Source organism: Gopherus evgoodei, chromosome 1 (genome assembly GCF_007399415.2).
Source record: "Gopherus evgoodei ecotype Sinaloan lineage chromosome 1, rGopEvg1_v1.p, whole genome shotgun sequence".
NCBI lineage: Eukaryota > Metazoa > Chordata > Testudines > Testudinidae > Gopherus > Gopherus evgoodei.
This window is the reverse complement of record NC_044322.1, coordinates 238,725,375-238,743,343: the sequence shown is the minus strand read 5'-3', so window position 1 is coordinate 238,743,343 and position 17,969 is coordinate 238,725,375. Positions and strand designations below refer to the sequence as shown.

Genomic DNA, 17,969 nt, shown 5'->3' with positions numbered 1-17,969 from the left:
TGGGAAAAAGGGCACAGCTTTACCCTTCCTTATCACTTTGGAGAGTGTAATGCTGCCATCCATTCCATGGCCTCTCTGGCAACCTACATAGACCTTGGAGTGAGGAGCATATTTGCAAGAAGGAAAAGTTTGGAGGAGACACCAGCCCATCGGTGCTGGAACCATTTTTTATAGTGGGGGTGCTGATGATGGCAACCATGTATTTGGTGTCTGTTATTATTATGTCAAGCCAGAGGGTGCTGTAACACCCCCAACGCCTTTAGTTCCAGCACCACTGCAGCAGCCAGCATTTGCCCACTGCCCTCAGCACTTGGTCACATTTCTCCAGTCTAATATTGCTGCTTATCAGTGTTCCAGGGTTACATTGCAGCTGGCTCGACAGTCCTTCTGGGATTGAATTGGTCGTTGATCAAATAGAATAGTTGCAAATATGGCACCTGAATTTATGTCAGCCTACTTCTAAATTGCATGCATGCTGAGAACTTTGGAATATGCAAGAGTCACACTGCAGACACTGTCCTCAATCACACCCATCTCAATCATCCTGCTGCTTTATATTTCTGGGGGTATATTTCTGCAGCATTGTGACAAAGTGGTTTCATTTCCCACACTCCTTGCACCTTTGTCCATAGGCAAGGTATTTTCTTTCTGCCTTTCATGTTGCTTTTCAGAGACTATACACAAGACCACGATATCTGCATTCTCAGTCTGTCTCCGTTTTGCTTCTTGGGTTCCATTAGCTTGAGCCTGGGTACTTGTTCTGCACTAGTGACAGTCACTGTTTTGATCTTTTCTCTGTTCATCAAGGGTGCCCTTGCCATTTGGAGGCATGTCTCTAGGGTTACATCTGTTTCTCTCCACAGACTCTCCTATAAGCTGAAACCACATGTTTCAGAAAAGAGCCCATCTTTAATTAAGGAATCTTTAATGTTTACAAAGTTGCATGTGGATGTCAGACTTCTCAGCTTTGTAACTATTCCCAATTCTGCTTCTTTGTTTTGGATACAACACAAACAATCCACACACACACCGCCCCCAGTCTCGTGCTCTCTACAGTCTTGTTCTGTCTGGGATCATAGCATTCATCAAACACCTTTATCAGCTGTTCTAATGCTTCTGACATTATTTCTAGCAACAGACTCACTCCTTGTCCTTTTCCCCCAAAATGAGAAATTTAAAAAACTTTACCTTCATTTTCGCATCTTTATCCCCCAAAGTCAGCTCTGTATACAGAATCAGTTCTTGTTTCCATGCTTGTGCAGGGCTTTTTGTCTGGAAATCCAGTATTCCCAGTGGTCTGAGTCCCTCCATGCTGCTTGTTTGCTCTGTTTCTAGCTGCTGCTTTATTTTCTTGTTAATCACACGCTCTTCCTTGTTGTGAGTCTTACTAACAGTATTGCCAACCTCAAATGATCAAAGATCATGAGTCACACCCCCAAAAGTCATGAAACTGCCCCCCAAATCATGAGTGTTATATTGAGTTGTTTGGCTGGTCTTTTGAGTTTTGAACTCACCATCCAACCCCATGCAGGTGTGCAGCAATTTGTGTTTCCCAAATTTATTAAAGTGATTTTGAACCCTGCTGCAGGAGCTCTCACCCCCACATCTGCCTGTCCCCCGTCAATTGCACCTCACATCATGTCAGACCTTCCCCCCTCCATGTCTGCAGCTCCTGGGGCTCATCAGATCCCTTTCCCAAGCCTGGGGAGGGAGGGCACTGCAGAGGGGTTGTTTTCTCCTGCTTTCAATATAGGGGAGGCAGCTCCAGAGATTATTCACCATCCTCTTCCCCTTCCCAGGCCAAGTGTTGCAGCAAGGGAGAGGGGAAGTGCTGTTGCTCACATGAGGGGAAGAGAGAAGAGGGAGTGGAGCTAACCTGAGCTTCTGGCCATTTTCTGCTTCCTCCTCCTCCTCCTGTGAGAATGGTGTCAGCTGCTGGGGAGTAGGGGAGAGAATTCTGCCTGTTTTCTGTAGCAGCTTTGGTTGGCTGCTCTTCCCCAGGAGGTAGAACTGATGGGAAAGCAGCCAATCAGAGCTGAAATTTGAGAGAGAGCTGGAGTTTCTCACATCACTCTGAGACTGGCTCTCATCCTGGCCAAACTTGCACAAGGTGCAAAGAAATCCTAGGAGTTGTCAATACTGCATTAGACTGATCGCTACTACCATGTTTCCTGTACCACACATTGGCTAATAACATGAGAAGACTCCATGTTCTAAAACTAAACTGACTCTTTATTAAGAGAACTATTTACAGAAGTGCTGCAACCATAGTGAGCATTCCAACCATGTGCTCAAAGACTTACTTTCTGGTGCCTCTTCCAAACTCTTCCCTCCTGCAACCTTTTCTCTCCCCTCCCAATTGCATGTGGATTGCTATAGCTCTGAATGTCAAATCACTTAAGCATGCACATAACTTTTAACCACATGAGCCATACTGGCCACACAGGTCAGCAGCGACTTTCAAGCTGGACACCCATTAATATAAATAACAGAAGGCTGCAGGCTGGGAAATCTCTGTGAGGGCTCAAAAGCTTTGGGGTATATTCTCCCACATCTGAAATAACTCAAATCCAGTGCCCTTCAGTGCACATTGCACAGCTTCTCTTTTTCACCAGACATTTGAAAATGGTAGGAGGAAATGTAGGAGCAGGAAATTGTTTGAGTGGGGAATGAGCTTTGTTGTGGATTATCTTAAAATTTGGCACACAGGATGCACTTTTAATTGATATCAAAGGTGCCTGACATGTATGGATAGGCACTCATTTAAACATTTTTACACAGAAGTCAATGGGAGTAATTGTGTTTAAAATTTACATCCATGCTGAAGTGCTTGGACCATTGTGCTTGTGTTGTGACTGGAGCCTACATACTGATGCCAGGTGTGGGAAGGGTTAAAGGATCCTTGTGCCCTTCTCCCACAAATCCCTGTGTACCCATTGTGTAGACACAATCTAGCACTAAAGAGGTCTCTAGTCAAACACTTTGATAAAAGAATATTTCTTCTTTGTTTTGTCCCCAAGTTTTTATATAGACACTCACACATGATACAGACTGAAAATAAATAATATTCCTAAGATTAACAGCTTATATATTTAATAGAAAGAATCCAATATACTTCTCACTGTGCCTGGTTACTGTTTCCACTTCAGCCAGCTTGGACAATGAAAATAGATCACTCAGTTTCATTTCCTGGTTCTAATGTGCTAGCCTAATGTGTTTGTGTTTGGGTTCACAGTGCTACAGAATGTTTACTTTTTAAAAAAAATTGACACTTTATTTTTGAAAAGTCATAAAGCATTCGTGTCATAATATATTTTGTAACTGCCTCCTGCCCTCTTATTTCAGACCCAAATAATTTGACTGTGTTGCTTTAATTAAATCTTATTTCACACATTCTTTATAAACAAGCTAGCACAAACACACTCACTCCACACATTTTTATTAAGAGCATACCTCAGTCACCCCTTAAATCAGCTTCCCCAGTCCTCCTGCAAACTAAGAATCGTCCTCACTATTTCCCTCAATAAATCTACTTCATATAAAAATCTTTTGCCTTCAGAATCTCATTTTTCATTTGTTTCATTAGCTTCCATCTCGGATATCTAAATTCCCTTTTATTACAGCTGGGAATTTTTATAATGTGCAAATTGAAATAATGATTGTATTGCAGCACTCTGCAAATGGTTTTCATTAAGCTTCCAGCTACTATTCCTTGCTCTGTTGGATATCTTTGTGTCAGGGTTACTTTATGCTGGACAGAAATTTGAACAATTTTATATTGAACAGAATGACTAAAAATCCCACTAGATACCAACTTTCAAAATACATCGGCTGATGGAGCTTAATTGCAGGTTCTCCTCAAAATCAAAGTGCTTTGGTTGCTTTAAAACTTGACAATCATTTTAAAATACAGAGAAACTGAATAGTTTTCTGGATTGTACATATTTTTAAAATAAAAAATATTATTTCTCTCTGCAATTCTAAGTTAACAAGCACACCATGAGAAACGTATTTAGAATTTTAAGAAAGCTCCTCCTGTTAAATTATAAGGTTTGGGTTTTCTGTTAATATAGTGACTAAATTCACATCCTACACTCAGTAGGAACCTCTGGTTAATTACAGTGACTTAAAATAATTCAGACACTGTTTGTATGGCAAGTGGAAATTTAGAGTGGTCATTTTGTTGACCAGACTCATCTTGCTGCTTTGAGGCTCACCATCACCTTTTTTAAACTGAATTTACTAGAATATATGCCCACTACTCTTAGGGTCACCAGAAGTCTGAACGATCACATCAAGAATCCACTTAATTGCAAAGATGTATAGTTCTGTTGCTCTCTTTTTCCCTTTGGCACCCAAGCTTGTCTTCTGTGTCTGAAATTTACAGGAAAAAGAGAGGGGCTTGCTCCAACAAAAATCATCACTAGATTATGACCACAGCTGTATGGAAAATCCTTGATTTTACAAATACTGACTATCAGCAATCAAAAACTCAAGCAAATTCAGTGGGCTTCTGGCAAAAGAAGAGTGTGTATAATTTCCCAAATAAATTGGCCATTTGTTTCAATGTAAGTTTTGGTACCATAATACCTAGGGTAGAGGGTTGCCATTTTAAATGACTTCTCTATTCTAATGATCAGTAGTTTTACATTCCAGATATTACTATTTCATATCAAAATCCTGTTTCCCTGCCTTACTAATGAATATGCTGCCAGTTTAGATGGCTGCATAATAAATCAGTCAAGATCCTACCAAAAAACCCCCACCAACCCATAAACAGACACATCTCACAGAAATCTACAGATACAATAAACTATCCAACTTCTACAGCACAATGATTTTCAGAGATCTGAGGAGACAAATATAAAGAACATAGTTTCTGAATATTTTAGCAACATGGTTACTCCACTGAACCTGTCTCCAAGACTGAGCACTTACCATTGGAGCGGTGAATACAGGTGTGCTGGTTATCACTGAGGAAAAAACCCTCCTTGCATTGACACTCATAGCTGCCCATTGTGTTCACACAAATCTGTTGGCATCCTCCATTGTTATCCAGACACTCATCAACATCTAGGGGAAAAAATGAGAATGTAATATCTACACGCAGACTGTATGTTTAAAATAGCAAGCATCAACCAAATGGCACTCTGTAAATCAAACAAATGCAATTTACATTGGCACTATTACAGTTAATCCAAATTAATCCATTTAATTTTTTTCCCCACTTCACAGGTTTAAAGTTAGCATTAAAAGAACTATGGGGGGGGGGGGAGGAGGCATCCAGTTTAAGCCACTATGCATTCTGAGTTGCAAATTGATTTCCAAAGCACAATGAATGTTAACGTTCTAAAGAGCTGTGACCCCATCTGCCAAAAGTGGTGTGGTGCTCTCTCATTCCCTATCCACTTGGAAAGACATACTTCGGGCCTACAGTAATTTCTATCAGGGTAGCAGGCAAACACAAAGGGCATTATTGGGTGAAAAGAGTATTTATAGAGTTCTGGTCTTGAACAGAACAGCATGCTTCAATTACTGAAGTCATAACCCCCTACTTTGTCTGTTTGTTTAATGTTGTTTAATGAAAGAAAGACTTCTTAAATCTAAATGTCCCATGTCTGTATTGTCATTTTAATAGGCAAATATATAAACCCACAAAGGCAGCATTAGCTACTGACTGTTTTGAGGGTCCCCTCTCCCCTCCTCTGCCACCCCCCTTCCCCGCCATTACTTCCCTTTGGCATTAAAACTGTTATACTGTTCTGTTTAACGGAGACATATGTTTTACCATTAGGAGAACACTGACACTAAATGATATACTCAGTGTATCTGACCTGTATTCAACCTTGCAAGCACTCTCATCTTTTGCTCATAAAATATTGCAGAATATCCCTGTTCTGAATTAACTCTTTGGACAATAGAGCCTCTGCCACCCTAGAAACTCACAAGTTGTTCCTTTTGTGAGGCATTGCAAACAACCAACCAGTTATTTCACAGGAAGTGCCAACATTTCAGAAAGGGACAAAAACTATAAATGCCTCAGCAAGGTTGGCATAGCTACTGCAGTAATATTTCTTCAGAAAAGCCAATGGTATATGAAATGACCAGACATGTTGCTTAGGCAGGTACACTGCATCCAGGAGATTTGAAATGCTAGAGAAACCTGACTGGTAATTAACGCTGCAATGCAGGGCTGGTTCAGCCATCCCTACTGAGCCTGAAGACCTAAGACCATGAGGATCAACCTATGTGAGTGTGATGTTTACTGCTCAAGCTCCAGCACTGTAAAGGATGGTAAATGCAGGCACAGAGCAGTGTAATGAGGATAACAAGCTCTAGAGAGTAAAAATGTCTCCTCCTTTATCCTGGACCAGGATGAGAACATGCAGCAAGTTTCCCCCCCTCCCCTTTACCAGGAAGCTGTGAGGCACTATTCCCTCAAATTCCCCCCACAAACACCGCTTGCCCCTCAGCATTCTCAACATATTATCACTTCCTCTTGTCCATTTGGGAGACTGAACCCCTTTAGCAGACACATCAGAGCCATTTGAGGAGCACATTAGGAGAGACCATTTGAGCCATTGGAGCTGGGAGGGGAAGGAGCAGTCACATGACTTTGCAAGAGGTTGCATGTGTGAATGAATAGGCCTTATGGGCTGCAGCAATAGTAATGTTAATATTGACACAAATAGCCCTAATTCAGTCTTCAGGGTTTGGACTAAATTTCTTCAAAATTATACATTGGATTTTAGACTCGTCTCATTAGAAGATTAGCTTAATGCTAATTGGAGGGGGAAAAAAAAACTCACTTGATCCATATACAAAAACATAATTTTGCAGAAAGTGAGACATTTTCCAAGTGTTGCTGTCTATATTTTCACAAAACAACTTGAACAATTGCCTTTCCATTGTGATGAATAATTTGAAACCAATGCACTAATTTATCAACATGTTTATTAACAGTAAAATCTGATGATTTATCACCTCTGTAATGAGACTGCTCCATTTACCACCAACCGCTACCCTTTGTATTTTAAAGTTAACGTTAACACAGTTCAGACTCTGAAAACAACCGGAGAAATTTCTAATAGCAAAATGTTGTCAGTTACTTGCACCAAAATGATTAAAAATAAAGACAAAGGAGAAGATTTGAGTGAAAGGGAGCAACTCAGCTCTAGAATATGCTTATTCCCATACTGTAGAAACAGCCCCAACAAACTCTGAGAGTCTGATTGCTTTGTACACTGTAAAGCATTGGTTTGTCTCTCTATTTCGGCCTTAGCCCAACTATGGGATCATCCTGATTAGAGCTCATTGCATGACTGGGCCTTAGAGGACAATAACCATATCTCCTATTATCTACAGTGTCAAGCACAGTCTTAGTTGGAGCTGTCTAATAATGTTCATCAAATAATTTAGTTGCTATGTGAAAGGGGTCACCAGTACAAAAGTTTGAGAACCACTTGATTAGACCTTGTGCATGGTTTGGATTGTGGGATGAGGTGGAGGAGCATGTGTGTGTGTCTGGTCATTACAGATGTTGGAATATTTTTTAGTAAAACCAGCAAACATGCTTCTGGCTTTTCAATTAATGCATCTGCTAAACCTTTCAAAGCAGCCCACCTGTATTGCAACCATGGCTAATTCAGAGTAGTTACCACATGAAGATGGCACACCTGTTTCAGCCAGTGTCCCCAAGGGCCTCGCTTTGAAAAATAATTCTGATCAACCATACTTTTTCAACACACTCCGGGGAAAAAGCCAACAACCAAAGGACACCTCTAAAGTCAATCCCATTTGAGACCAAAACCACAAGCTTGCAGTGGAAAGAAATGGAAACAAACTAGGCAGACTGATTGCCAAGGGATGCACATCCACTCCCACCCCATTCTTTTTCCTGGAGAATCTCTTCTCTGCCTTCTTTTTGTGTTTCTGCCTTACGGCAACACCACCATAAGTGTTTAAGTGACACAAAAATCAAAGTCTCATTTTCAAAAGTGAGTAAGTCCCATTGACTTTTAGTGAGCATTAAGCTCCTAAGTACCTTTTGAAAATGGGATACCTAAGTCACTGAGGAACTTTTGGAAATTTTACTCTAAAACTTTTTCTTTAAAACTTTTGGAAGCTGTCTCTCAGAATGCTGCTTTTGTCACTGTAGCACTGTGCGGCAGAGAAATGGATTGCTGGCAGTAGTAACGCAGGACTTCAAGATAGTTTAGCAAAACACAGTTCCAGGGGAGAGGGGTGCCTTTTGGCTTATAAGAGAAATGGGTAGAGGTGTTTGAGCCTTAAAGTCAGTACATTCTGAACCTTTTTAGTCAGGAAGTTGGTCTGCAAACCTCCTAAGAAAAGGCCTTCCTGAGATGGAAATACTGCATATAGCTACCCTTGTAGTATTTTGATACTTGTATTCCTGCTATAAACGGGTAAGGGTAAAAGTGCACAAAATGTAACAGATAATACATATGTACATATGGAACTCCTTAAAATTTAAAAAATTACTCAGATTCATGCCTGTTATTTCATCTGAAATCAAAGTTTTCCATCCCTAGAACTTAACCTAATTCTAATTTAGCAGTGGGTCTACTTATATATAGCATTGCTTTCCTCTTTCCACCTCCCTGTTCCACTCCTTAAGAGTGCACCAAAGTTGTTGTGCAGTTGGCATCCTGGAAGATCTGATTTCAAGATGAGATTGGGGACACCAAGATTAAATCTGGAAGTGGCTGTGGGAGTTGAGCAAATGGCATTAGGTTAGATGTCTTAGACAGCAGCTCCTGCTGAAATGCTCATACAACAGGTGACAAGTATGTCAAGGTAGGAGAGTGATGGATCACACCAGCTGATGTGGCTGTGAAAGAGCAAGAGGTTTGTAAGTAAAATCATTGCTAGCCACATTTATTGGACCACCTTTAGATAATGAAAAGGTAGGTATTAGGAGCATGAATGTATGAGAAAAGGACATATCTGGTTGTGAATGTGCAATAAGAATATCTTCAGGATGAGAGAGAGTAGATCTCACAGAGATTTTAAGAGCATGGCCAAAATTTTCAAACATATCTACATAAAGCTAGACACCTGAAAAATCTGGCCTCTGGACTAAAAAAGGTAATGTGACAAAAGTGGAGAAGAAACATTGCATGAAAAGGAGAATGAAAACTGATAAGCTCAGCATTTAGACACCACAGTGATAGAAACTTTACACAAAGCATAGATCAGATCAACAGATAACATGCATCTTCAGAAGGTGGAAAAAAAGCTACAGCTGTGAATGCTTACTAAAATATCCCTTTAAAAACAGAAAGTATGAAAATTGCCATACCCTGCAAAAGACAAACAAGTTTTGCAGAAAAAGGGAGAAATAAGAAACACTGATAATTGCATCAGCTGGCAACTCATTAGTAATCTGGTGATTCCATCTTTCATTGATTCTTCTAATTAGACATAATTATTCTCAACATCAATTTACTTGCAATGGCTCTATGTGGGAACCTGTTCTTCATTTCTTTTTTTCAGTTTCTTTTAAAGCTTTTCCTCTTCTTTTGGTGTGTGGAGGCAATTAGATTTAGCTGAAAAGTTTGTCTACATAACACAAGTTCTTTAGAAAAGAAAAATGTATTTACCCCTTCAAGGGTTTCTTTTATCTTAAAAGTGAAGACACATCTCTAAGATGGAGAATAAATTGCACAAATGTATCAATTAACTGTATAGACTGTACATTCTTTGGAGCTATCTTTTTATTATGAAGGTGTACAGCCTCTAGCTCAATGGGAGCTTGATCCCATGATGTGTCAAACAGTATCCCATCTCCTATAAATAGTGTCATCTATTGAGCTTTAATTGTTGGTCTGCTCCACAGTCACTGATGTAACGTAATTGGATTTTCATTTGCTCTCACAGTCTTTCATGGAAGCACTTGAATGTGGGAGCTTAAATTTCACTTTCTGGGGCTGTTTGTACAAATACATTTGGATTTCTCAAATTTCCATAGAAAATAAAACACAGTAAGGCACAAGTGTGGCTGAAGCAGATGCCTTTGAAAAGCAATAACTTGAGGGAAGTTTTTAGTGGTATTTATCCAGTTCTAGTAATAAATCATCATCTCTATTCTAATCAACAAAAAACATCGTTTTTGGAGACTATAAATGCAGCCAGACAGTCTGCTCAGCATCCCAGGCTAAGATAACAAACCAGTTTTCCTGAATTGCTCCCAACCTGCTGTGCTAATATTTGGGTTATTCATTATGGTATTTTGTCCTTAAACTGGAACCCCAAGAAAACAATACAATAAGGAAAAAAACATTTATATCCCCCACACTGCTTAAAAAAAAAAAATCAAATATCTTTCCACTCTTTGCAAATGTAGCTGAAGCCTGTGTTCAGTCATAACAGGGAATAATTTCATTCCCTTCAAATAGTTAGCTTAATATTGGCTTGTATGATGTCTGCCCAGTTACTGAACAGAAATAAACTGCCTCAATACTATTATGCCAACAGAGCACATAGGTCAAGTCTGCTGATGTCATTTGTTTCTTTCTTTCTCATAAACAATCAGGTACCACAATTTGCCCTTTTAAGACATCAAAACACTTTTCACAGCTTTTAGCATTTCCAAAATAAACACTAGAGCTCACTAAAATGACATTTTACTTGAAACCTCTATATTCTTGTTAATCATGTCTCCTTTTTTATACACACACACACACACACACACACACACACACACACACACACACACACGTACCCCTTGACAATACTGATTGAATGGAACATAATTCCCCAACAGCTTTTCAAAGTAAGTTAACCTGCTTTTTTTGCAAAATATTTTTGCAAATATTGCTCCTTTCTACACACAATGTCCTTTACTACTATTTAGTAAAGGCCAATAGTCTCAAACCTGGGCACCCTTAAATTTAGGTTCTTAAATCTATATTAGAGGCCCACTGTAAGCCGGTTGTGCCGGGGCTCGTCCCCCTCAGGCGCGGCGGGGAGCCAGGGCGCCTCCTTACGCGCTGCAGTCCGGGTAAGCTTAGCCCTCAGCAGGTGTTGAGCGGGGTACAGGGTCTGTAAACAGGGTAGAGCCCCGGCCCTCTAGCCGGGGTCGGGGCTCTCAAAGTCAATAAGCCCCGGCCCTTGGACAGGGTGGGCAGCAATAGTTCAGGCTCAGGCCTTTAGCAGGGGCCGAGCAAACACAGTATCAGCCCAGGCCCTTGGACAGGGTGGGCAGCAATAGTTCAGGCTCAGGCCTTTAGCAGGGACTGAGCAAACACAGTATCAGCCCGGGCCCTTGGCTCGGATGGGGCACCAAACACAAGTCTAATTAGCCCTGGCCCCTTGGGTCAGGGCAGAGCAGTGACAAAGTCAACGGGGCCCAGCCCTTGGTTCGGGCGGGGCACCAAACACAAGTCTAATTAGCTCTGGCCCTTTAGGTCAGGGCAGAGCAGTGGCAATAGGCGGGAAGAGGGGGAGTCTGACACCTGGTTACGGGTGGCAGGGGGAACGCAGGCCCTCCCACTCCACTGCGTTCCAGCCCGGGGCCCTAGCAGCGGTCAAGACCCGCTGCGGTCAGTGGGGATCCTGGCCGCAACACACTGACATGGGTTCGGGCTCTTCCGGAGCCAAACCAAGGTCGGCTACCCCCGGGCTACTTCCAACCTCCCCCTCTCTGGGTACCTGGTCCTTGCCAGCGTCGTCTGGGGGGTCCCAGACCATAGGTTCCTCCGGGTACCGGTCGTGGGGAAGCTCAGGCCACTCCTCAGGGTATCGGGCACACGGCAGGTCAGCCCGACGTTCCTCCAGGTACCGGGTTTGAGGCAAGTCCAGCCAGCGCTTCTCTGGGTAGTAGGCGTGGGGCAGGTCCAGCCAGCGTTCCTCCGGGTAGTGGGCGCGAGGCAGGTCCAGGCAGTGCTCCTTCGGGTAGTGGGCGCGGGGCAGGTCAGGCCAGCGCTCCTCGGGGTAGTGGGCGCGAGGCAGGTCCGGGCAGCGGTCCTCCGGGTAGTGGGCGCGGGGCAGATCCGGCCAGCGTTCCTCCGGGTAGTGGGCGCGAGGCAGGTCCGGGCAGCGCTCCTCCGGGTAGTGGGCGCGAGGCAGGTCAGGCCAGCGCTCCTCAGGGTAGTGGGCGTGGGGCAGGTCCGGCCCGGTGGGAGCCCGGGCACCAGCGTCTGTCCTCTCCGGCAGCCTGCTTCCAACTGAGCGCTGGGGCTGGGCTTTTATACTTCCTGTCCTGCCCCTTGACTTCCGGGGGGCGGGGACATGCCATGCTGACTCCGCCCACTGAGGCACCTGCTCTGGCTCGTCCCCCTCAGGCACGGCGGGGAGCCAGGGCGCCTCCTTACACCCACATATATATAAATAAAGGTAGCATATGCCTGCAGTTGCCATCGATTTCCATGGGATCTGGGGTGCCTAGTGCTTTTAAAAATGAGACTGCTTCTGTTCAGATGCCTAAGCATGGATTTAGTAGCCTAACTTTAGGCCCTAAGGTTTGAAAATATTGGCCAAACAGTAATCTGTAGACTAAATTATACCAGTTAGGTAGTCATATGCTGGGTATGGAATCAGACCAACTCAGGGAAAGCTTAAGGAGGGATTGTGTGAGCTGCCCAGTTTTCATGTCAGGTCATCTTTTGTGATGGTCTTGCCTCCTTGCTATGTCCTTTGGGGCAACTGTTACCTCGCACATACACAGAAAGCAGTTCCTATACTTCCTCATAGCTTCTGACTGCTTACACTTTACATCCTCCCCTAAAGCTCACCCATGCCAGGATCATGAACAATATGGCTATGTATGATTTCTCTACTGCCAGCATCACTATATTCTGTCCATCTATATTCTGTACTTATCTGTCACATCAGGCCTATATTTGACATCAGTAAGACTTCATTTTGAACAAAGTTAAACACAAATCTAAAGGTTTTGACAACAAATCTCTCTGACATAGATTCCCTAACTATAAAGTGGGTATAACAATACTTTGCTCAATCTTCTTATTTAAAATAATAAAAAAAATAAATAACTAAAAACAGTCCCCTTCCCAATTTATCATTTTTGGGTGGATATTGAGAGTGTGCTCAGAGGGCTGGATAGTCTAATGGTTACCACACCTAATATTCAGCTTCTTGCTTTGCTGACCTGGCAGAGATTCCTGGTTCCTGACCTTAGGCCAGGAATCTTCTGGCCTCCACTTGCATTTCGGCCTCAGCTCTTAAAGAGGTGTGGGAGGGAGACCTGGGCCCTCCCTCTCCACTGGGTCCCAGCCCAGGGCCCTGTGTGAAGCAACATTGACAGGATCCTACAGTTTTGGGAGTGACCCTTATAATCCAAAAGGCCTGTAGTGGCTCTCTTGGAGTAGTGCCCCTTGTGGACCTTTTGTGGCATCCTGCCCCAGCCTCACGTCCCTCTGGGTGGGAATGGATGTAAGACTGGAAGGAGTATAGACCCACAATGCCCTTACAGTCAAATAGTAAAATTCACTCACTGCTGGATGATCTCCAGTCTCCTCAACAGTCTCTCTCTGTCAGGGATGCAGTGCTTCTCACCCTGCAGCTCTTCTGGCAGTCAGTGTTGTAGTGGAGCTCCCCTCACATAGAGAGGCAGAGCTACCTCCCACCTCTTTGCCAGCCAGCCCTTAACTGAGCCAGGCTCTGTCCTTTTCTTCTCCCTCCTGGCCTGGCATTGACTGCAGGTATGGGAGAATGGGGGACAAGGCTAGCTGAGCCCAAGTGCTCCTGCTCTATCACAGTGGGCTTTTCAAAAAACCTAATGTTATTAGTGCTCAGCTCCCAGTTCTGCTGTCAGGGTTATAGTACCAAAAAAGTCAGGACGGCCGGGACAGGGCTTTAAAAAGGGATTGTCCCAGCCAAAATGAGACATATGGTCACTGTAGTTTGGTGAAACTGAATTGAAACATTTTGTTTTGGATCAGTCAGACATTAATCTGTGTTTCCGTGAACTGTCACAAAACCTCACGGAATACATAGTTTAGGTGCAAAGTGTCCTCTGTGGGCTGTTCCACAAAAGAGAATGTGGAGGTGAGGTACTTGAACTACCATTCCCATGAGGCACCATGGCAGCTCAGGCAAATACAGATTAATGGCAAACCAATCTAAAATTAAATTTTTATTCAGTTCAATAAAGTAAAATGGAATATGTCTATCTGTGAATTTTGAAAAAGGTTCTTTTCAATCAGAATTTTTTTGGAACTCTTCCACACAAAAAAAATTAATGTTTATTTTCACCTCTCTTCCCATTCAGGATTAAAATAAGATTCAAAATACCTATCCTCTGGGGGGAAATTATGGAACTCCAATTTTCAACCAGCTCTAGTTATCATATTGGCAAAATCCAGTAGCAATGTCCAATATAATATGGAAAGAGTTCTGAATGTGAAAAAACATTTTTTGGTGACAGAGGTGGAAGAGTCAGTTGCCAGTTGTGGATAGTGGAAAGAACTTGTTTATGGATTTCTTCAATTTACAAACTGTTAAGGGATTTTATTCCAAATAATCTGACTATCTAAGATATGGTCTGAAATATGTGTTTGACTGCTTCCTTAATTTACATGTGTGTCAGATTTAGACACTATAAATACTAAACAAATTATTTATTTCAGGTTTCAACAGAAGGATGATATACTGGAGATCCAGAGGACAAGTATATGCTTTTAAGCAAGTATGAAAAAGGTATTGACTATTCCCACAGATGAAACAGCAGCATTGGTAATACCAAGCAGGAAGAGTGACGATGTTAATTGATATTGGGTTATCATGATCTTATAACAGACCAGCTGAATTTAGAAGCAGAGATTCTTAATGACTGGTCAATCCCAGATGCACTGGAAGAATGTGGCTTTCGATGAAAGACATTTGGGATAGCATGGAAACCATTCCAACCAGGTTTTGTTAGCTATATAAGGAGCACTCTAAGGATTATACTTTAATGTGTTATATGCTTCTCTTCATTTCTGCAAGGGAAAGGGAGCATAAAACCCCAGACAATATCCTTGCTGGGAAGTGAGAGTGAATGAGTGGGGAATGCTGCCTTCACAATAAACAATCTTGTTCCTGCCAAGTTCACAAGCTCCACACCTGGGGAAGTAGTAGCCCAAGAACCTATTTTCTCACTCTGTGCAGGAACAATACTGCATCCCAACAAAGCAAAGTTACAAAGTCCATGATTCTAAAATACACAGGGGCCAAATCCTCACCCAGTGTAAATTGTCATAGGTACAATGGAAATATACCGATTTATGCCAGTGAAGGATCTAGTCCAGAATTTCCAGTCCCCTACATATCAATAACCTGCATAAGAGATTATTCAGGCTACAGGTTGTGTCTTAAAAATAAAATCAAAACCTTTTAGGATAAAAGATACTACCTGCGTGTTAAGACTTTTTTTTAAATGTAAAATGACACACATCATTCACTTTAATTGTGCCTTCTGTTACACAGATACACACTGCTAGAAATCTTGTTACAACTCCAACTATATGGCTCTTCCAGCTATTAAGACCTTAGAAAACATTTATTTAAAAATGCCTCCATAGGTATAAAACATTTAGATACTAATTATGTCTGTGTTGCATTACAAACTAAATGAACAAGTTTAGCTACCTGTAGCTCTTTCAAAGAGCAGTTGGTGTTGCTATGGTTGATATAATTGAGGGTGTTGTCATCCACTCAGCAGCTAAAAGACATTACAGTAGCATCTACATCATCCCCTCATGGAAAGTGCTAATGGATTTAATAGGGATGAAACTAATATGCTTGTATAGAAATTGCTCTAAAACATCTGTAGAATTTAACAGAGATATCTTTCCTACCAGTATCTTGAATCCCATTTTACGAAATTCTATAGCAGGAATATAATTCTTTATTTAATTTTGTAGGACTTAAAAAAAACTAATTAAAAGGTAAGCATTTTCTATTATTATTGTAGAAATTTTCCACAAGTGATTGATTGTAAGGTAACAGATTTTAAACCGATAAAATATATTTTTTAAACCAAAACACACACTTAACCTGCAGAACTCATTGCCATGAGATACCACTGAGTCCAACAGTTTAGCAGATTTTAAACAAATAAATAAAATAATAAATAATAACTAAATGGATTATGTGGATCATGAAAACATCCACAGTTACATTAGACAGGATGAAATATTTACAGGGGATATAAACCACATGTTTCCTGCATAAGCCAACCTCTAACTGGCAGTGGTTAAGAAGAAACACTCTATGGGCAGGTTATTCCATTATGGGATTTCTTATATCTTCCTCTGAAACATCTGATTTTGGTTGTTTTCAGAGACAGAATACTCAACTAGATGAATCACTGTCCTGATCTTGTATTGGCAAATACTAAGTTCTTATGTACACATCACTCCTTGAAGTACTGTCATGAAGATCTCATAGAGTAGTGATTTGGTATGAACATGTTAACTCCAACTTGAGAACTAAAGCTGTGTGAAATTACAGCTGCCATTCACTGGAACCTTCTTACTTTTGGTTCATGTAAACTTGAACCCCTTCAGTTTTCCATTTCAAACTCACAAACTGAAACTTGGTCCAACCCCCCAATGTTCATGTTATTTCACATCACAGGAATAAGCTTTACATGCTTTCAACATGCAATCATAAATAAACCTGTGAGCCTGGGCCTAGAGTCACTCAAAATATTCCACTGAAATCAAGGGGAGTCTTTGCAGTAATTTTAAACCTTTGTACTTTATCACATCTTCCAACAGAGAATCTCAAAGCTTTTCGCAAACATAAATTAAGACTTGACACTCATAGGTAAGTATAACACTCATTTAACACAGAAGAAAATTGAGTCAAAGAAGATAATGCCTTGACCTTGCAAGGGGTTGCACGCATACGCACATACTCGATTGGGATCTAAATGCTTTGATGGATTGGGACCAGAGTGCTTAGCCTCTTGCAGGATCAAGTGCTAAATGACTTGTGCCCTCAGTCACAAAGCAAGCCCTTGTGCCTTCTGAATTCAGATTATTTGACTCCCTAAGCTGTTCTCAAAGCACTGGGCCATTTCTTATTCTATAAATCAATAAATGGATGTACAGCTCGACGTTGCCTGTCATATTAATACTTTTAATTGCATCTCTGCCTAGTTTTAGAAGCAGTTTCTCACTTACCTCTTCAACATAAATGAGAGACAGAGTTAAACAAATGAAGTTTTGCAATTCTTCTAAAGAGCATTAAAAAAAAGAGTTGATATTCCCAGTTGAGTCTAAATATAGCAGCACGTAGATTTTATCATAGTGAATTAGAAGACTTTTTTCTTAATATAGAGCCAAAATGCTATACACAGTGTCATTAGTTTTCTTTTTCTAGTATTTATCTAACAATGTATTATAGGTACTTTTATATTGCACAAAGTAAATAATAGAAAAGATTTTCAGTCCATACTTATACCATTTCAACCTCGAAAGAGTGTACATTTTTTCTTTTGTAAATAATGCTTGTGATGACAGCACATTAGGAATACTTTACAAAAATCAGTTTAAACACATTTTTTGCAGTATCACAGACATTTTAAAAAATTCACACATATTTAAATAATTTAGTTATTTTATTTTTAAACCTGCTTTAAAAGAAGAAAAACAGATGTAGAAGTCTTATTAGATCATGTATCTCCTATATTATATTTTTAATGTATACCACAACGTCCTGGAGTTTTGGAAAGGCACCCTTTGGTGTGGCATATTTATAAAACTGAAATCTTAATAAATAAATATCCACTTAACATTATTCACTGCTTTGTCTATTCTGTTTTAAATGACCCAAGTAAAGCTTCAAATACTTTGCTTAGGAGATTATTACACTGTCTAATCATTATAATTATAAAGACTTTCCCCTCAGTGATATTCAGCCAAAATGTTTCATTTTGTCATAGCTAAGGAAAATCTCCTTGGTTCTCACCCTTATTCCCATATCTGCAAAGGGTTATC

At 41.1% G+C, this 17,969-nt stretch overlaps 1 protein-coding gene across 13 annotated transcripts in view; it reads right to left on the bottom strand.

Moving 5' to 3' along the window:
• The window catches only part of SCUBE1 (signal peptide, CUB domain and EGF like domain containing 1), a 310,551-nt gene that overhangs the window by 230,759 nt on the left and 61,823 nt on the right, over positions 1 to 17,969 (bottom strand). For all 13 annotated transcript variants that reach the window (XM_030540072.1, XM_030540079.1, XM_030540087.1 and 10 more), the window contains exon 4: positions 4,939 to 5,073. In XM_030540072.1, the coding sequence (XP_030395932.1) occupies positions 4,939 to 5,073 (135 nt within the window). The remainder of the gene's footprint in view (positions 1 to 4,938; positions 5,074 to 17,969) is intronic.